The following is a 26,932-nucleotide window of genomic DNA, read 5'->3' as shown; positions in this document are numbered from 1 at the left end:
TAACGTATTTTCAATCCATCGGTTACTTTTGAATTATACATAAAATTTATTAAATAATAATTTACGTTAAAGTTAAGAATATAAAGCATATATTTTTAAGAGATTTTAGAAAAATCACTATAAAAGTTTGATAATACTGTTAAATATTTATAACGTAGTGGGATAAAATTTTTCAGTTTCGACCAGTAATCTCGTTTATCCAGTCCAAATATTGAGTTACTCGAACGAAAACTCCCGGATATTTCTTCCAAGCGCATCCCTGAGTCCAAGATGTAATTCCAACCTGAAACCAATTTTCTTCGTCTAATTGGCACTGNATAAATTTAAAATTAAAATAGAAATATTACGGAAATGAAATATTTATAAGTTTTAATTTAAGTTTTTAATGAAAAATAAAAACGAATTTCTAAAAATTCGCATGAAAATATAATTTGTACTTAATAAAGAAGAAGCTATTCGATAATTTTGGTATTAATCATTTTAGAAAATAATCTGATAGTTACACGATTCTTTTTTTTAGGTTATTAATTTGAAAATTATAGAATGAATATCATATTTAATGTGAGGCAAGAAATATGATATTTCAGAAACTACATGGGTATAACTTTTGATTTATATGTTAAAGAAAGAAAAACTAAATGATTTAAAGGACGTATTATGTCTCAGTTTTCATTTTCGTTAATTTATTTATTGTAAATATATACACAAATATGTTTATTATAATGAAGAAAGTCAAATAAATAATACATAAATATAATTACTTAATTGCANCATTTCATGGTATAAAATATTTTACATAATTTCTCATAAGATAGTCATCAAAATCTACAACTAGAAGTGATAATTTAAAACAGGGGTGTCAATTTTTTACCCACGGACCGGATATGGCCCGTTAAAGCATCATATCCGGCTCGCGACATTGATGATTTCTTTTCTAAACATCAATGTTTTTAACTTCTATTGGTGATTAAAAACAGAAACAATTCAAACGTCTGACTGTTTACGTAAGTCGTAAAGGCCTGGCAAAAAAAGACCTTTGTAAGAGCCTATTTTTTAATTACAATATATTTTGGTTTAACAAATAATAATGAATACGTGTATTTGACTGACCGCTTACTGCGTTTGAGTTTGAGATTCCTGCTCTAAAAGAAAATAAAGAATAATAAATATCAATTTTCTTCACTTATAATTTTTTTATTTACACATTTAAAATTAAACTAGAAATATTTACTATATTTCAGATATCTTTCTACACAAAATAACAAAGAATTAGAGGAAAGATCAAGTTAATTGTATATTATCTAAAATACAAATATTATGAATAAAATAAATATAAATTGGATTTATTTAATTAGAAATGACTTTTTATATTTTATACAATTATTTTTATCTCGAATTTAATGATTAATTCCAATTAAGTAATTATATTTATGTATTATTTATTTGACTTTCTTCATTATAATAAACATATTTGTGTATATATTTACAATAAATAAATTAACGAAAATGAAAACTGAGACATAATACGTCCTTTAAATCATTTAGTTTTTCTTTCTTTAACATATAAATCAAAAGTTATACCCATGTAGTTTCTGAAATATCATATTTCTTGCCTCACATTAAATATGATATTCATTCTATAATTTTCAAATTAATAACCTAAAAAAAAGAATCGTGTAACTATCAGATTATTTTCTAAAATGATTAATACCAAAATTATCGAATAGCTTCTTCTTTATTAAGTACAAATTATATTTTCATGCGAATTTTTAGAAATTCGTTTTTATTTTTCATTAAAAACTTAAATTAAAACTTATAAATATTTCATTTCCGTAATATTTCTATTTTAATTTTAAATTTATAAATAAAAAATTATAAGTAAATATCGTGAAGAAAATTTGTATTGATCCTTCCTTATTTTCTTTTCATGTTTCATTACTACTTGTGAATTTTGATGATTATTTTATGAAAAATTTTGTAAAATATTTTATGTAACGTGCATTTAAAAGTAATTTCTTAAAACTACAAGATCGTATTTGATAAAGATGTAATTTTTACTAAAAAAATCTTGTGTTTTTATGCAATTAAGTTACGAAATCCGAATTAAAAGATATAGAAATTTGAAGCAAAAATCTAGAATTAAAATAGAACATATTTTTATTAATCTCAAAGAACAAACGGTTTTTTTAAATACAAAATTTTTAACGTATTTTCAATCCATCGGTTACTTTTGAATTATACATAAAATTTATTAAATAATAATTTACGTTAAAGTTAAGAATATAAAGCATATATTTTTAAGAGATTTTAGAAAAATCACTATAAAAGTTTGATAATACTGTTAAATATTTATAACGTAGTGGGATAAAATTTTTCAGTTTCGACCAGTAATCTCGTTTATCCAGTCCAAATATTGAGTTACTCGAACGAAAACTCCCGGATATTTCTTCCAAGCGCATCCCTGAGTCCAAGATGTAATTCCAACCTGAAACCAATTTTCTTCGTCTAATTGGCACTGTAAAGGCCCACCGGAATCTCCCTACGGTTATAATAATATTTTTAAAATATAGTAAAAATGTGGACAAGTAAGTTTACGAAAGTAATTTACGTGACAAACTCCTTTAGATCCTTCCAAGTATCCGGCACAAAGCATGTTTTCTGTTACTCTGTTAATTTCTTTAAAGTTGTCTTTGCAAAGATCTTGTGATACCAATGGCATCGCTATCTCTTGTAATACTTTCGGAGGTTCTCCTCCTTTGAAACACTCATAAATTTTATATTTATTTTTAATTTCGTAATTAATTGACTGAAGAAATACTTACGGTAATTTAATAATCCCCAACCGACTGTGATGCAACTAGTAAAATTATAATCTTGTGTAGAAGGGAAGCAGACTGGCTTCCACAATGAACTATTTTCAGGCAGAGATTCGTTCATTTTAATCAGTGCAATATCGTTATCAGCTGTAGAATGATTCCATTTAGGATGCAATTGTATCTGATTTAGCAAAAAATGGTTATTTTGATTATATAAACTGAATTTGAGTATTAGTATACTGTACTGAGAAGTGATAAATATAAATTTTTATAACTAATTATATGTTACAATTGACTCTACATTGGGGTTAGTTGTAACACTTCACTGCATCCTATTTCGAGAATAATTGTGTAAATAATAAAATCGTTCTATGCATTTCAAAATTTTCATATTAAACTAGAAGGATATTAGTTTCTAAATGCATGTGTCTCATTTTATTTCATATATTGGTTCTTATGAAAAAAAATATTAAATGATGTTTGTTGCAATTGTCTCCAGTCCTCCTATTTCTTTGATTTGTAATATGTTTCAGATAAATTTTGCTAGAAAGTTTATACTTTTTTAATGTAATGATCATAGTAATATTTTATCTATACTAATATTATAAAGGGGTAATGTTTGTAAGTAAGTATGTAAGTAAGTAAGTTTGTTTGCAGCAGGTAATCTCCGAAACTACTCACCCGATTTCAAAAATTCTTTCACCAATATTTAGAATGGAACTTCAGGGTGGACATAGGCTGTATATTATTCTGTTAAACATTCATATAAATTAAATGATATCATCTATGGTTAAGGCTTTTATGCCCAACAGATGGCGCTACGAGTACGACGCCCTAAGTTTGCTTTTCTGTGAGTCATTATGCTTTTCTGTGAAAATGAACTAAAGCAGATCAGATCTTACATTTTTATTTATATAAATAAAAATGTAATGTTCGTTTGTTCCTACCGATTCCTTTAAAATTTTGACACAACGCTGAATTCGAATACGCATGTGTTTTTATATAATATACGTGTCGAAATTCAACCCCACTGAACAGAGATGGTTAGGATTAAGGCTTACGGTAAAGAACTTTGCTTCTATTTATACTATTTTAGATGCGGGTTTTTGCGTTTTTGATTGCGTTTTAATAGGGTACGTCAAGAGAATGTATACTAAGAAGAAATTTTTCGAAAAATTACCGTCCTCCCCACGGGGGAAGTGTTATAAATTTATAATAGATACATTTTGAGCCACAACAACGCGTGGCAGGGTCTGCTAGTCCATAATAATTTACGATATTTCATAGAAAAGGATATTCGATTATTCTCCATGAAAACATGTCTTTTTGTCAGCATCAAATAGAAAATGTGCCGAATAATCAGAAGGATTTATTAGTGAGGAAAAAGTTACTATAAATAAGTTATTTCAGAAACCTTAAATTCGAAGATCATTTATACAATTTTAGAATTTAATAAAGAAAAATAAAGAAAACAAATTTAGTGAAAATTCTTTGAAGTTTCAAGAAATTCCTATATAGCTTTTAATTTTTATTGATTACTTTTCTCGAAACGAATGATATTTGCGCTGTAGTTTTTTTCATTGATAACTATTCCTATTTTAAATTCTTGGTTTTATTATAATTTACATTACAAAGTACTTCAAAATTTATCTAAAATCATGAACGTTTATTTATTTAAATGAATAACGCAGAAAAACAAAATAAAATTGAGGTTTTAAAACATTTAATTACTTCTTGTTACTAGAATTTTTAAATTTTTAATCGATAAACTCTATTAAAAGAGTGAAGGACAGTGTATTATTTAGGTTTGCAATAACATGAATATTTTTAATATAAAAACAGGCAATAAAACGCACGGAAGTAATTAAAATGCGTACGATAGTTTTGCCATGAATTGGAAAATATAATAGATGTTCGGGAATTCAAACACAAAAAGTGTTATCCTACTATTACAGCGCCCAATTCATCAATTCCGTAGTAAAAAGCCCATTCTGCAGTATCGACAGTTACGACAGTCACACAGCGCCAAGTGGAAAATTCATATACAGGAATCAAAATTGCCGATTTCTCCGTCTTTTAAACGTTAGTAACTGTGAATACCTCGTTCGAAAGATACTTGTTTTCTTAGGTAGCGTGCAAAATTTCAGGTTTTTCTATTTATGGGGTTGCCGAAATATAAGGAGTTGAAAAGTGCAAAGATCTCCATAAAACTGTATCTTTATTCTTTCTTGTTCATTTGGTGGTGCAGATGCTCCTAGAGAAAGAACACCACTGGGTCTAGGGAGCTCAGATTTTAAACTTAAACCTTTCTCGTTATCAGTGAGGTGCTGGCGAAACTTGCGTGTCGATAGGTAAAACTTGGCGAGGTCCTATTCCTTGCTTGTATCGTTTCTTAGGATAAAATTGCATTCGAACGAATGATTTTCATTCGAAATGTTGTTCAGAATAACAAAAAGCTCAAATTTATGCAAATTAACTTTTTTGTAATGATTACACTAACAGCATATTGAAAGCATTCTGTGGATGGCCGTCATGTGCCCAGTGTGCCTTTCTAATTGATAGAAAGCATGTTTACTGAGTATTTTTAAAGCAATATATGGGAAATGGGAGGTTATAGAAAGTAAATGTTTGCTCGATATAATTAATTAAAGAAATTACTGCGCAAAGTGATAAATTTTATTAGACGTCGAAGAATGAAAGAAAAAAAAAATAGTGACAGTAGCACCCGGTATTCCCAGGTCTTCTCCGTTCCAAGTACTTTATAAGATAAGGCTGTTGTACAGGAGATTCCTTGCTTCGTATTGAAAGTTAATTTCCAGTGGCAATTTGCATAGTTGAAGAGACGAGTTTGAATACAGAGTAAGCGGAAGAGCCTGATATTCAATATAGATGGCGACTATCACTCCTAGGCATCTGAGATTGAATCCGGTTAAGCAATCCTTGGAATTTTTGGGTCTATCNAAAATAGTGACAGTAGCACCCGGTATTCCCAGGTCTTCTCCGTTCCAAGTACTTTATAAGATAATGCTGTTGTACAGGAGATTCCTTGCTTCGTATTGAAAGTTAATTTCCAGTGGCAATTTGCATAGTTGAAGAGACGAGTTTGAATACAGAGTAAGCAATGGATGGGAGCGAGCAACACTGCCTATGGTTCAGTTATCAGTTACACTCATAACTGATAAATGGGGTTATCAGCTATTCTCCGTGTTTCGATTCTATCTGTCAGAAGCCAGGGGGACAACTTGTATTATAAATCGTATTAGCGATGCAGGCTATTTTCTCTCTTCTTTTGTCTAACATATTACTTTACACATCTAGAATGAGATTTGTAATTCGCTCTAAATGTAAAAATAAATCATTCATTAAGAGGAATGTCGGGTCATTCAATAGATCTCATTATCTTTCTTATATTTCAGAGCGTAAATGTCCCTACGATATATAAGCTTTTATCTATAAAATTCGGACACTTAATTTAACAAAAGTTCAATTTTATTAATAGATTATACCCCGTCGCTCACGTAAATTACAAAGGTAGATAAAATTGTGGTCACTATACTGAAGTTTATTCTTTTTTCGGTTGTAAGGGGGTCGTGATAAAATCGAAATTTTTATTCATCTTTAAACGAGATAATCATCACAAAACACGAGAATATTAGGTTTTTACTTCCATCTCCGTCATCTTACAAAAATCATTAACAACATTATATAGGCCTATATCCTTGCTAGAAATGCACTATCAGTGACGAAAAAATTTACGTCATCCGCATGACCGATAAATTTAATTTTTCCCCGCATTCAAGGAATGTATATTAAATTAATTTTACTTTCCCCACCATCTTCTTTAAAAGAACGTTGATATAAATGGTGAAGAGTGCCATTGAGCATGGACACCTCTGTCTTACATCTTTTTCACCGTTGAATGTTATCTACGTAGTCCTACACACGAAGATTTTTCAACAAGTGGCTCGTATTTCTGCTCCACCGGTATATATATCCTTTTCTCCAGCCTCCTCCGCTGAGTTTATTGCTCCTAAATTCAATACAAAAGGCAGAAGGAAAAACACAAAGGAGAAGCACAGAACATTCTAGAAATGTATATGAATATCAATGATGGCCGCGTTTCCTAGAAAAGTCGATTACATCCGTTTCGTTAAAACTATTTCTGCTTTAAGTTAGCAGCTGTGAGCTGCCACCATAAATTATACGCATGTTACGTTTATTTGTTTTATTAAGTTATGGCAAAGCAACACTTCGGCGATGCTTCAGGAAAGTCTTTTTAAGATGATGAGGAAATCTTTTTCAGATTTATAATGGTTTTGATTAATAATGTTGAATGCTGGCGTTCTATTATTTTGTTTACAGTTTTACGCAATATCGCGTTTCCTTAATCGACTACCTCCGATATTTTATAGTCTCAGCGACAATTCTATCTAAACGTTATTTTTCAAAGATTTGTTTATTTACAATTAAATACAAAAAGCTATAAAAATAGGTTCTCTTTCACTCATCTCATATTCTTTCTGTTTCCACATCCACGACGTTGATCGTCTTTCCAATCGTCCCATTCTCTAGCTTTCTTCGAACCATCCGAATCATCGCCGTCAAGTTTTCTTTCCTCTTCCTCTTCCTCGTTTTCTTTTTCTGTTTGTGCTAATTCGGGATTCTCTGCCATTTGCTGAAGACTATTCTTGGACGAGGGCATATTTTGACCTCCTTCGCCATATTTCTCATCGTAGAATTCGTCAACTGTCATTATAGGAATGCTCGGGTAGTCAAGTTCAAACATTTTCTTCTGTAATTCATTTCTTGTAATGATGACAGGTTTCAAAGACTTCTTAGAAACTTCTTTCGTAACTTTAGATTTTTGATCTTTTAATAATGGCATTTGTTTCAAAATAAGTTTTTCGTTATAAATACTTGTCAATTTTTCTAAAGACGTGTCTATCCATTTTTTAATCAAGAGTAAATAGTATTCCCTCTTAATTTTTTCATCTACATTTAATTGCTCCATAAACACTCTCGAATTATCAATTTTCTTTTCCATTTCTTTCTGAAGCTTGTAGCGAGCGATTTTTTCCCTCCGTTTTAACAGAGCGTATTCGACGTCGTTATTTGATAAGTCTTTGGAGAATTCTGACGAATTGGGGATTATTACATCTGCTATACCGTATTCTTTGCATCGTTTCAAGAAATCTTTGAAATATATCTCAGAAATATCCAATATTTCATTACGATTAGTACACGTACATTTTGTGATCACGCTTCCCAAAAGAGCCGGTAATAACAAATATTTAATATCAGCTGTAGAAATTTCTTCGATGTCTTCATTTTTACTAAATATTCCTATTTGATTCACCATGTGTGTAGCTTCTAATAAATTTTTAATTTCTTTTAGGCTATTTTGATATTGCTTCAAACGGTGGGATCACGACTCGATTCTAGACGAGAAATGGAGGAGAAAGCCTTGTCGAACGCTTCGGACAGACAAATCGATTCTTCTCCGACATCCATTTTGTCGTTCGAATGATCTTCCTCGGATTCAAACAACTTTGAAAAATCATCACTTTCAATAATTTTAATAAGTGAATTAAATTTTTTCTTTAAACTGCAAATTTTTTCTGTATGACGTTTAAAAGTAATTTCAAATTGATCAATTTCGTTCTTCAAATAGTTCGAATATAATTCAGATTCGTATTTTAATGTTGACTCTGAATCTTCTTCCATATTTTCAATACGTTTTAATTCCTGGTCCTCGCAAATTTCTTCTTCAAATTCATTTACATGACCATCTCCTATTTGAACTGTTTTCTTTAATTTTTCTTCCATTCTGTGCACGTTTTTTCGAACTTCTGGTCGATTTATTCTTTTATTCGAACGTTGCAATATCTTTATTTGAATTTATTTAAATCCGGGGATTTAAAAAGAAAGATCTACGGATCGTGGCGGAAGAGCTTTGCGGCACAGTAGACGATGGTAAGAAAGTACCGGAGTTAAGAGAACTTATTATAAAAAGTAACGATTTTATTAATGATCCGGATTTCGTATTGGTAATTCTGTCCTCAACCGTTGCTGAAAGGCTAGAAAGGAAACAAAAGGAAGAACAGGAAAGGCTACAAGCCGAAGGGAAGCGGGTAGAAGCCGAGAGGGAAAGGAAACGCCAGCATGAGTTAGAGCTAGCACGGATTAACACTAATAATCAAAGCAGGGCGAGTAATGATAATTTTAACCTTTCGGACAGCTACCCTAGTGATGGGCCGGATATGAATATTGAAAAAATTAAAAGCGTAAAAACATTAACACTGCCAGTCCCAACTAGGTCCAAAAATTGGAACCTATTTTTCTTATCTTTAGAGTGATCGTTCCAATTAAAGAATGTTCCAGAGGAGATGAAAGCGGAGTTCTGATTAATGTTTGGGGGGAAAAGCCGAAAACATTTTAATTTATATAACCGGAGACGAGTTAAGGGATTACGCGAGTGTGAGGGGCTAGCCGGGGATACGGAATAGTTAAGACTCTTGTACCACTTATTCGGCAGCTATCCGTTTGAATAGCCCTCGGATTGTCTAAAAGAATGGCTTTCTTACCAAAGAAATCGAGTGTGGAGGGAGTTACAGTTAAGAAGTAAAACAAAGGCGGAATTAGATGATCGCGTAATCACCCTTTTCCTTATCAGGATTCCCGACACCAGTTAATCAGTTTTCTTAAACGCGGATTAACACGCGTAATCACCAAATTGTGAGTTTGAGGAAAGTAAGTAACTTGAATAGGCAGAAGTGTGAATATCTAACATTAACCACGCCATATTTATAAAATAAACCAAAAATATTCAAAGATATACAAACGAATGGATAACAAATTGTACTTAAACCTAAGTCACTAATAACTAAATTAAACCTAACGCGTGAGAGTTTACATCGATCTGAATGTTACTATATTACCTTCCCAGTTCTTTTAATATTTCAATGTATGAGGATCTACTTACTTATGGACAGTATTGAGCTGACGTAAAATTTTTCAGTCAGCTCAATACTGTCTGAAAAATTTTCAAAGAGCTATACGAGACTCACATGCAATTTGTGTAGAGACTAACGTTAGCTTGGGAATATTATTGTGAGTTGAGGAATGTCCAGGATCTTGAAACTCTAAAACAACTAATCGTGTCGGATAAGTTATTTCAGACGTTGGATGTCGACACGACTGCTCATATAAGCGTTTGTCAGGGCTAGAGCTGATTTAACCCGCGAGAGAGTATGATCTATATTTCGAAAGCAAAGGAAAATCCCTAACCAAACGTATGATGATCCGCAAAAGTTGCGGCGCCTTTCTGATCTTCAAGGTACTGAGGAAAATGGATCTAACTATCGTCAGGTAATGAAACGGAGAGAGTGTTCATTTGTAGATCACCTCAACATATTGCTAAATTCTGCCAGCGGAANAATTTGAGAAATGGAATAATTTTCGCAGCTTTAACGGATCACCCTAGTTAATCTGCAGATTAGCTAGGTAATGTACACATTAACGGATTTCGAGCTTTAGCGGTAACATGACTACTGTTTGAAAGAGCGATGGAGATAGACAGTATATTATTTACGTTTACAATAATATGAATATTTTAAATATAGAAACAGACGATAAAACGCGATAAAGTAATTGAAATGAATGCGATAGTTTTGCCTTGAATTGGAAAATATAATAGGTGTTCGGAAATTCATCAACAAAACTGTTATCCTACTATTACAGCGCCCAATTCATCAATTCCGTAGTAAAAAGCCCATTCTGCAGTATCGACAGTTACGACAGTCACACAGAACCAAGTGGAAAATTCATATACAGGAATCAAAATTGCCGATTTCTCCGTTTTTTAAACGTCTGTAGTAAATATGAATATCTCGTTCGAAAGATACTTGTTTTCTTCGGTAGTGTGCAAAATTTCAGGTTTTTCTATAAAGGGATTGCCGAAATATAAGCAGTTGAAAAGTGCAAAGATCGCCATAAAAGCTGTATATTTTCTCTTTCTTATTCATTTGGCGGTGCAGATGCTCCTAGAGAAAGAACACCACTGGGCCTAGGGAGCTCAAATTTTAAACTTAAGCCTTTCTCGTTATCAGTGAGGTGCTGGCGAAACTTGCGGGTCGATAGGTAAAACTTGGCGGGGCCCTATTCCTTGCTTGTATCGCTTCTTAGGATAAAATTGCATTCGAACGAATGATTTTCATTCGAAATGTTGTTCAGAATAACAAAAGCTCAAATTTACGCAAATTAAATTTTTTTTGTAACGATTACACTAACAGCATATTGAAAGCATTCTGTGGGTGGCCGTCATGTGCCAAGTGTGCCTTTCTAATTGATAAAAGGCATGCTTACTGAGTATTTTTAAAGCAATATATGTTTGCTCGATATAATTAATTAAAGAAATTACTGTGCGAAGTGATAAATTTTATTATATTTATTATATACTGTTTAGGTATTAGACACCCGAAGAAAACCTAGTGTCTAGCACGTTGGTGATGCGCAAACCTGTGAACACCAGTTACCAAGTGGATAAAACCACTCGGTTCTGGCGTATAAAATATGAGTCCAGACGTTCATCAAACTCTTAATCGGGATCTCGACTCTGTTGTAGGTGAATCATACTTGTAATAGATATAATTGAAATGCTATATTCTGCCATATACTATGTTATAGGCTAAAATAGCATACATGACATATTATTATATAGTGCTGACATTAAACAATTAATCATCAAATAAAAATTAATTAAGCTACACTTTCGAATGATTTGTTTCAAGACAGCAATCCTCTGTTTGTATTATAATCTATAAAATTCTAAAATCATACAATATTTAGGATTAATTTTCTTTGATCTACAATTTAATATTTCATTATTTTAAACGGGGAATTTTTATAAATGAAAGAAATAACAAAAATAAAGAAAAATATAATTTTGAGTCAAATAAACTATCTAATAGAATTATATTCATTGATTTTAATTTTATTTTTCTATAATTAAAATGCGAAATAAAGCCTTTGAAGAATTAATCACAAACTTGCATTTTGCTTTTAGATTTAAAAAAAAATTAATTTAAATTTCATTAAACAGTGTTTTATTAAAAACAAAATAAACAAATTGATGTGTTGGTCTTATTAAAAATTTGCATTCTAAAAACAGTAAAAATAACCTTATTTAATTGATAATAAATGTTAATTAAATTTTTTGCCGAAAGATGGCGAAAGTTTCAACCATAATTTAGTGTTATTTTAGTTTTTATAAACGTTTAATTTTCCTTTCTCCGAAAATAAATATTTCAAAATGACAAATTATCTTCTACCCGATTAAATATACTTTAAAGTTATTTATTTTCCGAATATATATTTTTTAAATCAAAATTATCATACAGTAACAAGTGACTTTTAAAATTCGATACAAAAAAATATCAATAAAACAAAGAATTATTAAATTGCATTTTAAAGTTTATAAATTATACGTTTTTTTATTCTATTAACTGAAAATAAAACTATCTTCGATTATGAAACAAGATGAGATTTTAATAATCTTCATCTTTTTAAATATGTAGTATAGATAATTGCTCGACGAATTCTTCATTTCTTTATCATTAATTAATAAGAATATTTTCAAATTTATTATTTTGAAATTAATTAACTGTATTAAATAATAATACACAGTACATAATGTAACGTTACATTATTTTATTAATTACATGTATTACGTATAATGCAGTGCGATTCGTTACGCGACACTTCAGGGAAAAAAAATCATTCTGTTAACCAATGATTGAGACTCTAACACTACGTAACGTTATTTGTTTAAGACACGTGGGCCATCTGTCTAGGGGAAGATTACGGGAAGACTTTCCATGTGAAACTGCGTTTGAAACTATGAAACTGAAACTATTTAGGCATTACAAACGTATAAAAACCCCGGAAAATTCCACGTGGTCAGACCAAGACGAACGGGGCATATGCCCAATCATAGGTAGCGAGGCTCTACTCCCTAACCAGAGGCAGCGATGAATTGGGCATATACTCCCTTCATCTCGGTTGCCCTTTTTCTAATTTCCAATGAGGCCAAAATTCCATTATCAACAAACAACAGAAAATCCATGACTTCTCGTCTATTCTGCAAATATTAAAGAAACTAATGAAGGATATTTGATCATTATCCCATGAAAATTCGTCGTACTTCACCAAAACTACACTCCTTGTTTTCAAAGCCAAGTTAATCCCGAGTGCAACCAGAGCCACCTTGTGGGAACGCTGACCTGACATTGAATCATACAGTTTGAAGCTTCTTGAGTGATGTACGATGCCCTTTTTTTTATTGCTTGCGCTTCCCATTTTTATAGTTTGTGGGCACCGCTGCTCAAAAGTTTAAAAGTTTTATGTACTCGGTCAATGGAAGGCTACTTCGCAAAAACCACCTTGTAAATGAGATTTTTATAATTTTTTTTTAAATACAGCCGAGAAGATTAGGGCATTAGCCTAATGCTCTGAAGGGACGGAATCGAATGCAGATAAGTCAAAGACCCAGACCGGATATGCTGGGCCTTCTCTTTCACCCCTCAGTCATCTCATTGGGTGTCTAGTCAAACGCATGATGAGCCTGAAAAACGGCTATCTTAGTGCCTACGGAGTAAAATGCTTACTCTTTCCTCTCTATAGGCACTAAGATGGCCTTTAGAAAATATATACACAGTATATAATATTTAAAGTATTAGTAACTTTTTAAGATTATAAAATCTAATTATATTTTAACTATTGATCGTGTTTAAAGTTTCTAAATGCATTATTAAAACTGTTACTTTCCGGAAAAGTATTGTAATCGGTCGAATATTAACAGTCTTGAATTTTTTCATTTTTCGACATTTTAAGGTCTCCTGATTCCAAAAACACAAAAACACAGATACAGAACTTCTGTATGCATGAATGTGTATGATTATGTGTTGACCTGTATTTTGCTTTGTTTCTTAGGACCCATGAATCAAAAATGTTAACATTTGGCAAGAATCCGCCTATATATGGACATTTATACTATTGTATTGCAGTTTGGAGATTATTATCCCAGATAGAGGGAGAGATAGAGGGAGATAGGCCGAATGTCTCGATTTTCCGGGATTGTCTCGGATTTTTTCCGGCTGCCATCTACCGACAACGGGACTTTATTCTATAAACTGCTCCTGCAATAAAGTGTGTTTTTCTTTTTCCACATTATTTACTGTGTGTATTTCTGTCACTGGCAGAGTAAAATACATATCTATTGCATGTCCTGGAATTGAAGTATCTTTCGAGCAAAACTCATTTTGTCTCGGATTTTATTTCTAAATACATGACAACCTTAAGTAGAAGTTAATGTGAGGTCAAACTTAATGAAAAGTTTACTCGTTATTAGATCTACAATTTTTTAAAAATTTATGCTTACTCCCAAGAATAAAGCGTTTCCCTTTTATAATAATTAATATTATAAAACAATTATGTTCTTTATTTATAGTATGATTATACAGTATATTCTTTATAAAAATCTCATAACAGATGGTGTCACACACAATTCTTAATACACGAAATCCGTAACATAAATTATTAATATAATCCACGATATTTGTTTTCATTATATTTACCGTGAAATAAATGCATATTACTTTGTTCATATTTAATTAATATAATTACTAAACAATTTTAATAAACACACAAATTAAGTGAAGTCTAAAAACTTGTTAATTAATTTCGACGACTTTCGAGAATAAAGAATAAAATTACTTCAAATGCAACTAGAATGGTTCTTTCAAGATTTCAAGTAATTCTTTAAAAGCAGACTCGTCGAGAGATTCTTGAAATTATATTCTTACTTGTTTATAAAAGTCACCGAGTACAAAGTGTTTTCTTTTTTTAGATTGTTTGGTTTAACAAATTTAATTTAATAAATATTTGAATGTTAATTTCTTTCTTCAAATAACAACTCAATAAGTTAAAATGTGAGAAGATAATAAAGAACTATTGTCATGTATATAAAATAAGTTTAGTTTATTGACAAAACATTGTTCCTCGGATTTAATTTGTATTCTAACAAACAAACAAATACTATTTTCTAAAAAAGATTGAATTATAGATGGCAGATAACAAATTTATAAGGTACAAGTCGAACCTTCAATAACGTTATCTCTGGACATCGACCACCTCTATCCAACGGCCAACACAACAACCATTTCAGTAACTTTTTTTTGGACAGAAAGAAATATAAAAATAACCTTAAAACAACGGCCATTTTTTAATGTTACCGTCCGTGGCCGTTGTTCAGAGGTTTGACTGTATTAAATAATGTCATAATTATGAGTCGTTCTTCTTGCACAATAAAATGAAATTTTTGTTTTATTAACTTATACTGATTCTTAAATATTTTTATAAATATTTAACTGTAATAAAAACAAATACAATTCATACTACAATATAAAGAGAATTTAATACAGATTACATCGTGTATATATTAATGTTAGCAGGTGCCATTGCACAGTGTGTTTGCTAGTTTCTCAAATTCTATTACCGGTAAAATTCGCAAAATTTTTTTTGATTCTGTTCCAAATTTAGATGTTTGTTCTTCAGGTATTTTTCCTCAAATATGCATTTACAGATATCAAACGAAAAAACCGTTTGAATCCATCTTGGAAAACAAAAGTTTTAATCTTTTCAGTCCTCATTTTTGGAAATGAAAGGAATACTCTGCGTTCAACTTCCAAATTTTTTTAAAATTACTTTTATTACTTGAGCAGCATCCTTATCAAAATATAAGTCTCTACGGAGGCAGTTAATACCTTCACTATCGATAATTTCACTATCTTCTTTGAAGTGTATATCTTGAATGGTTTGTAAAGATATCTTCTCGATTTTTCGATTCATCTCCAAAAAGTGAAAATACATATACAGTACTTACTGAATATTTAAAAAATACAACTTATATTAGTTGTTTCAATAAATATAGCTGATTATATTACATTGTTTTTAATATAAATAATAAAATTATTTATATAATTTATATAATTATTTATATAATTTAATAAAATTTAATATAAATGACACATTTTGTAAATGTTGGAAATGTTTGCCTTCTTTTGATGAAAACTCTCTTCATGGAATGAAGAGAGTTATCAAGAGAAATTTGGAATAATAAATTAGAATAACAAAAGGATACAAGAACAGATAATATGATAACTTCATTTTAGGAATTACACGACCAGCAGGCATAGTAAAAATTCGGGTTTCTCAAAAATTACATAGCAGTTACATAGAAAATTTTGAATGTTGTCTTCACAAGTAATATCACGAATGCTTGATTAACAAATAATTTCTGGATCTTTTTAATATTGATTTTTTTAATACACAACTCGAAACTTACAGCTAATAAAAACTATTCTGCGATGTACTGTACATACCAAGATATATGAGTTAAAAGCTAAATTGCCTTAATACAATTAGAATATAAGAATTAAATATTCAGTATTATACGTGAAACGAATGAATCGTTTAATTTATAACAGCGTTAATGAATTCTAGTGGGAAATCTTAAATAATCCCATTCAGTTACTTGATGCATTTTGTATTTTTTTAATTTTTGAAACATTTCAAACGAAAATAAGAAATATATTATTTTAAAAAGTAGTATGTTTTCTATTTACAATTAAATTAAAATGTGTTTTAAATTAATTTAAAAACAAACGAATTAACATGTACTTTTTTCATTGTGTCTATATATTTCAGAGTTGTATATTATTAATATTAATTAGCATCCATATAATTAAATATAAATATTGTTAATTATGTAATTTAAATTCGATTCTACAAAGATATGAATCGTGATAAATATATGAGTTTTTTAATTATTTATATTTTCCTGAGAACATAAATATTTTCTTTCCTCTTTAATAGGCGGATTTATCTTATAAATATTACTTCACTATCAAATATTACTTCACTATCAAATTTAATTAAGAAATGTAATACAGTATCATAATAATGGAAAACTTATGTAATAGATAACAATACCACTTTTCCTAGAGGATAAGTGGATAATTATAAATATATTTATCATTATCCTTCAGTAGAAACGTGGTTTATGAATGTCTCTAATTACGTTTAATGAGATTTGTATCGTTATGGCAGACTTAATATGGGTCTACAATTTAATATTTAGGTTAAAAATCAAATTTTTATTCTTTTCCTCTATATGTATACCACATTATATACATTTAATCTTGTTATAGAATTCAATTTCGAAAATAAATCTCTAATTTACATTTAAACCCATAAAGATATAAAAGTGATAAATTATACATATTTCTAAGAAATAATTGATAAACAATTTATTTTACATTTACAATTTGTGATTTATATATTCCTAGAAAAGGTGAAAAGTTAATAAAGATAAGATTAACATCTATTTTGTCAAGCGTTATATGCTTTTGAGAGAATTTAAATTCTATTAAATATTTAAATGTGCTGTACTTTACAATAGTTTCTAAGAAATGTTCTGTGATAAATTAAAGGTTAAACCTATTGAATTTTTTCATATTTTTAACGTTGATATCGAAAGATCGATTTTACTATAGATCTATTTTAACTATTAATCGAAGATATCGAAATATATACTGTTTTCGGAATAGTAATCACACGCATTTTGGCATTGCTGTTGTATTGAACAATTAATAAACCTGTTATATTGCTCATCATTATTTTTCTGATGCTTATTTTGAATAAAGTTTAATCTAAAGTTTCATTCATAAAACTTATTATAAATCTAGGATAATTTCTTCGAAATATCCCCACTTGTTCATTTCTACGAAAAAAAAACAAAAAAAACAAAATACTCCGCTTTGTATTTTCAAAATTCAAACAATTATAGGCATTAGATGTCGTGTGTGCATGCAGTAACTATCCTCAAAATCCCACTTGTACACGCTTTTAGTAATCTTTGGTGCACGCATTGTGTCTATGACTCTTTGGCCTTAAAACCATCGATAGTTTCATGCAGTCATTAATCATCAATGGTTACATCTAAATATGGACATCTATAATAAATTCTGCCTGGTTCACAACGGGATAGCCAGGTTTTCTAACAAAAACTTAGTTGAAATATGTAACATAACAAATAATAGAAAATGTTCAATAATTGATAACTCAATAAAATTAATTTAATTAGAATTATTCACTTATTTTCCAGATTAGCTACTACTTATCTATTGCTGGATATACATCAAATTTTTATCACAATGTTACCTCACAGTCTCTCCATTTCTGGTTTTAAACTTATGGCAACCCTATTATAAATGGGGTAAGTTATGAATAAGTCTGCATACAAGCATAAATCACGCACATAAACCAGTTACTCTTCACAAAAACATAGATAAACTTCGCCTCATTTTTATATTTATGTTTTATATTTTAGCTTTTTAAAATATAATTTTAAAAACTATTAAAATGCTTTCATTCTTTATTAAAATACATATTTTGGGGCAGTAATAAAAAGAGTAGTTTCATTAGTTTTTAACAAAAATACTATAGTGGCAAATTTTCGTACCAAATTTGGTTGAATTTGGACTGCTAAATACCTCTAGACAGTGTTAAAAACTATATTTTAATTACGATCCTTAGTAAATGATAGTTCCGTTATTTTTAAAAAATTTTTCCACTCTTTCTGCCTTATGAACACCAAGAAAGCGATTTTGATTTTTTCGTATTTGTGTAACATTAATTAAAACTTTTCAATCCGTTTGATAAAAAATTGCTTATTTAATATAAAACTTTTTATAAGTTAATTAATTAACAGTTGTGTTTATATAAATGTATTAGAAATTACCCGTGAAATGAAGTAAATAAAATTAATTCAAAATCAATAAGAACTAAAAAAAATAAATTATATATCTAGTGAATTTTTAATCCAAAATGAAAAGTTGTAACTTAAAATTTATTTCCATAATATTTTTGAAGTTACATTCCCAATATAGTAATCCACTGCACAATGAAGAAAATCGGAAAACGGCATACTCATTGAAGAATACAAAAAAAAATCTCTATACTACAATACTTGTGATTTTCGATTTAAAACTTATTTTAACTACTGATGAAGTGTACAGAAGACTAAATTCCAATTTTTATGAAATAATAAGTCAGTTAACTAAGACCTATCAATGGTTTAGTGAATGAAACCAGTGAACATTGGTAGTTAGTGGCGGATTTGCGCCTCATCAACAGGCCAGCCACGTGGAATTTTCCGGGATTTTTTTCATTAATCTAACACCTAGATAGATGCCAATTTCCCAGAGAAAGTCCTTGGTTTTGGTTAGTTTCCGGTGTAAATAGTGAAAAAACAAAAGGGCTGAGACTACTTTATCTCGATTTTTTTTTATCAATCAGAAATAACTCAACTTTTATTTAACTTATTACATATTTGTATATAATAATTTAATCTATTTAAATAAATTAATATTTATTTCAAATTAATGTTATTTCAATTCAAAAATTTTTTCCCGAAAGGAGTTAGATTTCTATTGTTAAAGGAAAAGTATGATAAACAAGGGCAAGTCACTATTAATTTGAGATGGAGATTGATATTTTGTTATAGTCCATAGACAATTTAAAATTAATTATTATAAAATTTTAAGTACAAATTTTATTATAACTTTTTATATGCAAGCATTATATTATTTTGTTCCGCATATTTATTATCATTTCATAAGCATTATAATCATCTTCTTCTTTCTAGGATTGATATATAACTGAGTCGACTTATTACAAATGTAAATGTAACGTGTTTAACAAGCATAAATTTGCAATGTACAGTACTTATCAATTTAATTAATAAATTTAGAATCTCTAGAGATAAGATAATGATTATATCTCTAATTTATTTGGATACGTGATTTCAAATATGGATGAAAGGCATTGCTTTAAATTGACAAAATAATTGAATGTAATTTACGTTCATTTAAATACTTTATAAATTGGGGTTTCTTATTATTCGAATTTAATGTAAAGCAAATTAACACGAATATAAAATATTTATGTATAATTAACATTTATATAAGCCAAATGTTTAATTTATGTAACTTTATAATTTTTTAATATCTGAATGGATTCTTATATAACTTCTTAGCCAGATATACAGGTGTTGCATTCATGAAAAGAAATAAGAGGTAGACTTAACTTTAAATTGTTTGCAATTAGTTATACTTTGACAATGCGCCTTTATTATCATTTCTATACACACAGGAAGAGACAACTTGAATACATAGCCGAATGGGCTTATAATATACATCATCCGGAATGAACAGAGAATAAATATCTATCACCTAGGCATATGTAATGTACCAATTCTAAAATTGTGATTTTGAGCAGGAGCCAATGCAATTACAGTTTCTAAAAATTAATGTCCTAAATTTTATTTAAAGATTATTAACATTAAAACTATTGTTACTAATTCATATTATAACTGGAGATAATGGAAATAGAAATATCGAAAGAATCCATCAGAGCGTGAAATATTAGTCTACTTTTAGGAAATTTTATTTAAATATGTTTTAGTTTATAATTGATAACAACTGTTTATTGTGTGATAATTATACAAATATTTTATTTGTTATGTTTTTTAAGTGAAATATCTAACGTTATTATAAAATAAAACAAATAATGTTTAATTAGTTTAATTATTTTTACAATACAAAAATATTTCTAGCAGTCTGTGATGCTTTATCGAAATTGGATGAAAATAATGAATTAATCAGAGATATATTGTTGAATTATTATTATACAACTTCTGTTGATCCAACAGAACAAATAATTCGTCGACAATCTTGAACCGAGAATTACCGGAAAATCTGTACTTAATTTGGATAATTTAAATTTTATCTAAACTAACTAACCCTTAAAATATTAAACATTGGTTTCAGAAATCGATAGCACGTCATTTAGATATTCTATATTAATTTATAATTAAGTTGTGTAAAGATTTGTTCAAGATATGTTTGAATATATATATACATTTAATAGTTAAATTTACATTAGGATTTAAAAGTTTTAAGATTGAAAATTTAGAGCGGTAATGGTCCCAAAAATAATTTCGTAGGTTTCTGGCAGGAAGCATCTTACATATTTCAATGCAAAAAACTTTGAGTGTAATTCATGGGTGTGTGGGGGACACGATTTTGTTCACTCTGTTTGAAGCTTAATAACTCCCGTGCTTTTTGTCGAAAATTTCTGAAATTTTGCAAGGAGGTTTGTTTATTATGGGGATTGATGCTATTAAATTTTGGTTATTAATGCTCGAAGAAGTGGGGAGATAAAGGGGGTCATGTGTATCTCTAGTAGGGTCAGACGATTTTACTGGTTACTAGCATTTACAATTTTTTATAAAACCCATCCCTATCCTCAAAATTAAGGTTTATTCCATTTTATAATAGTTAAAAATGTAAAAAGTTTTTAAAATAAAATATCATAAGAGATGGCGCCACCAAATGTTGCCGAGAAAGTTAAGCAACTTCGTTGTTGGATTTTTTTTCTTATAGAGCAGCAGACTTTAAGCCTGCTGAGTATCAACATATTTCATATACTCCAGTACACTAGACATTAAAATAATATATGATAATGATACAGTAGAACCTCGATTATCCGGACTAATTGGGGATGAAGGTAGTCCGGATAAGGAAAAATTCGGATAATCGAAACCAATACTTTAATTTGTCTTTTAATGATAATACAACACGTTTTCTTTTCGATGACATATTGGTAATATTAAAAATAAATACCGTATTTAAATCGTGATCAAATTTTCAAGAAACAAATGCTTGTATTTAATTTGGACTAATACTGACCAGCGCTAACAGACTACCTATTGTTTAAAAGGACCTCTGGTGGCGCAAGAAGACGGATTTAATAAAATAAAAAGCAGTTGAAACTGCATTTTTATGAATAAAAATTTGACAAACTATTTATCGTTTTATGATGAGTAAAGTTTTTTCGTCGCGTTCGCGGCTTTTAAGTAATGCATAAACTTTCGAGGCGCGAGGCCCCTCGGACCGCGAGGTATACGTCGTCCATGCCTTATGTCGCCCTTGGTCATAGAAATGATGTAATTTGAATATAAATTATTTATAAATACGTATGTCAAGTTATATTTTTATTACGACGTAAAATATATTTAAGAGTTTACGACCATTGTGCTGGGTGAGACGTTGAAACAAAAAAAATTATGCATTCCATCACGTACATAAACAGTGTCGTAATTCGCCAAGTGCAAATCAGCAAATTCGTAAAATTTTTGTTTATTTTGAACAATCCGGATAATCGAGGTTCTACTGTATGCAAAGTAGTAACATTTGGTTTATTCTCATCTTTTCAGTAGTCAAGTTTTGTTTGAATGTTCTTAGTGACAAATATTAACTTAATTAGGGATGCATAATGACACAAGGCAGAAAACTGGAAAATAAAATTACATTGTAAAGCCATGTGGGCCGCAGGCTGCTCATGACTGATTTAGAGTTTAATTCACGTTGCATATTCGAATTTAAAATTTGAAATCACAAGTCTTCCTATCATTTGTGACTGCTTTTCAATTGGATTTATTGAAAAAAATTCAAATCTTTACAACAGAACTGAAAGTAACGAGCAATTATTTATTGTGACATCGTTACAATGCCGGGCTGCAATTTTTCTCATAATGCTTTTGATTTTAGTACTATCTTACCCCCCGTACATCATACTTTTCTGTTAAAAATAGAGTCGTGCTGTTCATCTATCTAACACCGTTCAGGATAAATTTTTTGAATTGAAATAATTAAAAAATCGTATACAGTTAATCGGTAGGACCTCCTGTCCCTAACCTATCCATATCTGGTCTCGACTTTCATCTATTTAACTCCATATTAAGGAAGGACGGACAGACAAATGAATTGAAATGGGAAGTGATGCTTACAATTTTTGAAAATAACAGCTTAATAGAATTGAATAACGCAATTTTTTAAAACTAATGCACACTGTTCCAATTATATTATCGACTAAAAATGTTTAGATTGTATTTGTTGGTCATCGTATTGTATTGGCTATGCTTCTTTGTTCAATTGTAATTAATTTTTCAAAGAAGATTTTTACAAAGTTAACAACCAAAAATAAGGGTCTTAATTTTAAAAATTGTGTTTATTTCATATGACGAGATGATGTCTATAATATAAACAGATTTATTCAGAAAAAATAAAAAGTAATTTAATTATGATTATTGATTTTATTAAAACACCTTAAAGTTTCCCTGCCTAATTGATAATACTCAACGGTTAGTTTACTTTTATATAAATTAGATATACGGTATACAGTTTGTTTTAAAGAAATTTAATAAATTATTAAATTTACATATTTTTAATAGACTTTGAATATAATTTGAGTGTTTTTTTTTTATCTTTATTTAAAAATCGATTGCTAAATAATTAGTTTTCACAAAAACCATTTATGTATAAACGTTTTAAAATTTAAATACATTATAAAATTCAGTTATAGAATATTAATATCAGTTTATATAGAATAATAAAGTATTTTCTTCTGAACTGTAAAGATAAAAATTCAGCAATGAGTTGTGTAATTTTTCAGTCAAAAAAAGTTAAAATTGTGTGTTGCGCTATCTGCTATGAGATTTTATTTTAAAAACTTTTGATATTATTAATCATTATAAAATGTCAAAAAGCTTAATCTTGAGGGTAGAGATGAGTTTCATAAAAAAAAGTGTAAATGTTAATAACAAATAAAATCTTTATTAAGTTCTACCCCTCTCAAGATATGACACAAGACACTCCTTTATCTCCTCACCCTTTCGACCTTTAACCACCAAAATTTAATAATGTCAATGTCCCTCATATACAAGCTTCCATGTCAAATTTTGTTTTCTTTTTTTAAATTGTGTTAAAGTATTTATGTGTGATTTAAATTTATAAAATCCTTTATGTATTCTAATGAAATTGTATGATTAAGAAATTTTCATGACAAAGATATAATTCATAATCATCATATTTCAANAACATAATATTAACGTTTGAGTAACGTGGGAATTAAGTGTAACTAATTATATTTATAAAAAAATAAATAAAACAGTAAAATTATAATAAAGATGGTATAAAAGCATTTCGGAAATGTAAAAATCAAAACACCTAAAAGAGATCAGATCCGTGTATTAACTTAAAGTGAGTAGTCACATGTCTCCTTATAACCCTATTCATCTGACATAGATCCTTCCAGCTCAGACTGAATCCTGTCTATTCTTTTGGTGCGCGGACTATAACATCCATACATAAAGAAAAAACTCTCAATTTTTTTTTCTCGACGTTCCCGAGACCAAAAATGTAAAAATCTGGGGGTCCATTTTTTGACCGATTGCCACACTTTTCCTTTGTTATATATAACAGACGGGAAAGTAAAAAATCAAAAGAAATAATCTACTTATGATTGTTTTACTCAATATTATAGAATGATAAATAATTGAATATCAAATACAAATTATGTTAATTATAGGCTTAAACGTGTTTAAAACGTTTATTGAAAGTATTTTCTTTTAAAATTTAAAATGGTTATAATTGTTGTCTCTAGAATATCCTGTAGCTTATAGGATAAAACTTGAAATGAAACGCAACAAATGGGCATTTGTTAAAAGGAATCTTCCCAGGAGGACATTTCTCGAGGGAACTGGCTCCTATTTAGATGTTATACACATGAAAAAAATCCTGAAAACGCCAATCGACCATCTCATTGCGAAGCTCGAACTCATGACCAGTGTTCATTGGTTTACTGGTGAGCCAGGGCTTATAAGAACCTATATATCAGTGTTCAGTTGTTTTATACACTCTTCCATTAGTGGGCCAGAGCTTATGGGAATTCATACATAGACCTACATGACTACAGGTTACTTATATAGTGTCATTAGCTAGATGATTTTTTTATTTTTACACTGTGTACTTTATTAATTGATGCATAAAGATTTTATACCTTGATATAAGATACATATTTTATGATCAAATGAAAATAATGAATATTGCATTTAAACTAAGAATGTTATCTAATATTAGTTTCTGATTATAATTGTTGGAAAACTTCTCGAATAAATCTTTCCAAATATTAATTACTTCTAAAAAATGTAAGTTATAATAAATATACATAAGAATAGTGTCACTTGAATTGTAATTCGAACGATTTATGTAGTTAAAACGCAGTTCATTCCTGCATCATTATTACGAATAACCAGTAGGAAGTAGGAAACTATATAAAAACGAACTAAAATTATTATGACATCCTCACAATGCCTGACTGCAATTTTTAATTATATTTTTAATTTAATTTAAAATATATGCTCTCGATCTCAAATTAGCAGTGTCTTTCCCCTGTACATCATACTTTTCCTAATAACAACAGTCGGCATGACTTGTTATTAGGAAATATGAGCCGATCATCTATAATTCCATCCCAGAGACAATTTTTAAATTGAACTCACGTGATTTCCGGTTTAAACCAAAAGTTCGTGTATAGTTACTAGGGATCTTCTGCTCCTAAGTTTTCCATATCTCGTCTCGATTTTCATCTATCTAACACCATTCTTGAGATTAAGAAAGGACAGAAAACAGATGAATGACAGTGGCGATTTATAAGTCTACAATATTTTCAAATTTCAGATAAATTAAATAGATTAAACAGATAAATAAACAATCGAGGAAATAATAATCCCTAAATAATCAAGAATTATTGTATTAATATATTATTAATATTATATACAGTAATAATAATATTATTAATGTGTTAATATAAAATAGAATTTAGTTTCATCAACACAATGTATCGCAGTAATTGCAGGTAATGTGACCTTTAGAAGGAATAAAAAGTATATTTCTGAGTAATATCACGCTTTCAATACCTGAAAAGGAGTTAAGAAACATTACGCTGAAAGAATGATAATCCATTCACAGCATATTGAAATTTATATGACAATACACTATTTTGTTACTATTATAATAATCGAAATTACAGAAATATTATAATAAAATATTATAGAATTAAACTTTGTGCTGTTATTTTCTTCCTGTATTAAATTTTTATTTAGTTTTTGGGCTGAAATTTTAAAAAAATTTACACTTATAAATTCCCATTGTCATCCGTCTGTCCTTCCTTAATCTCTCGAACGGAGTTAGGTAGATGAAAGCCCAGACCAAATATGGAAATATTAGGAGCTAGAGCCCAATTAACTACATATAAACTTCCGATGCAAACCGGAACTCACGTTATTTTAATTCAAAATTTTCTCCTGAAGGGAGTTAAATAATGACAGGCACGACTCTGTTGCTAACAGGAAAAGTATGATGTACAGGAGCAAACCACTATTAATTTGAGATGGAGAGAATATACTGTATTTTAAATTAAGTAAAATAAAAAATATAATTAAAAATTTTAACTCGGCGTTGTGACGATGTCACAAAAAATAATTGCTCGTTTGTATTTAAAAACATATTCTAAAAAGTAAAAACAATTTGACAACAGATCTTTCTCTCCATAAACATAATTTATTGAAAATGATATTGAATCCCTGCCTTTACTAATAAAGCACTGTTTGCTAGTTATTATACGATATATAATTAGAATAACGTAAGATCTGATTAATTTATAATACAATTTTCATATATTTTACAGCATAAATTAAACAAAATTCAATAATAAATCAATGAAAATTTTTGTAAAAATCTATTAAAAATTTACAAATTATTTAATGACCTACGAGTTTTTTATGAAACGAAGTGATTAAAGAAAAATTTATATATGACGAAATTCATGATAAAGAATAAATTACATCATAAAACATGAATTTAATAAATTGATAATTCGTTTTTAATTGCTATATTGTATCATAAACACATGATATAATATATATGTGTAATTAAACATAATTTTCACAAAGCAATTTATTTATGCAGACATTTTTTAATTACATTAGCAGATTGATAGACTAAGACGTTCTCTTTTTTTATATAAATTATCTATTGAAATTAATCTACAAAATTTAATTAAACGAATGATCTTTCTTATCTGTTGTTCTATTT

At 29.1% G+C, this 26,932-nt stretch overlaps 1 protein-coding gene and 1 pseudogene across 1 annotated transcript in view; one reads left to right on the top strand and one right to left on the bottom strand.

Annotated features, from left to right (window-relative positions):
- The window catches only part of LOC111640765 (transmembrane protease serine 9-like), a 50,421-nt gene that overhangs the window by 19,158 nt on the left and 4,331 nt on the right, over positions 1-26,932 (top strand). The window contains 1 exon segment of the mRNA XM_023386817.1: positions 8,741-9,026. Within this exon segment, the coding sequence (XP_023242585.1) occupies positions 8,741-9,026 (286 nt within the window).
- On the bottom strand, positions 7,254-8,638 carry LOC111640764 (annotated as a pseudogene).

The sequence above is a fragment of the Centruroides sculpturatus genome, unplaced genomic scaffold (genome assembly GCF_000671375.1).
Source record: "Centruroides sculpturatus isolate CEXI.00-Female unplaced genomic scaffold, Cexi_2.0 scaffold1511, whole genome shotgun sequence".
Taxonomy (NCBI): Eukaryota; Metazoa; Arthropoda; class Arachnida; order Scorpiones; family Buthidae; genus Centruroides; species Centruroides sculpturatus.
Note: the sequence above shows the minus strand (reverse complement) of the source record. Positions and strands in the feature narration are given on the sequence as shown.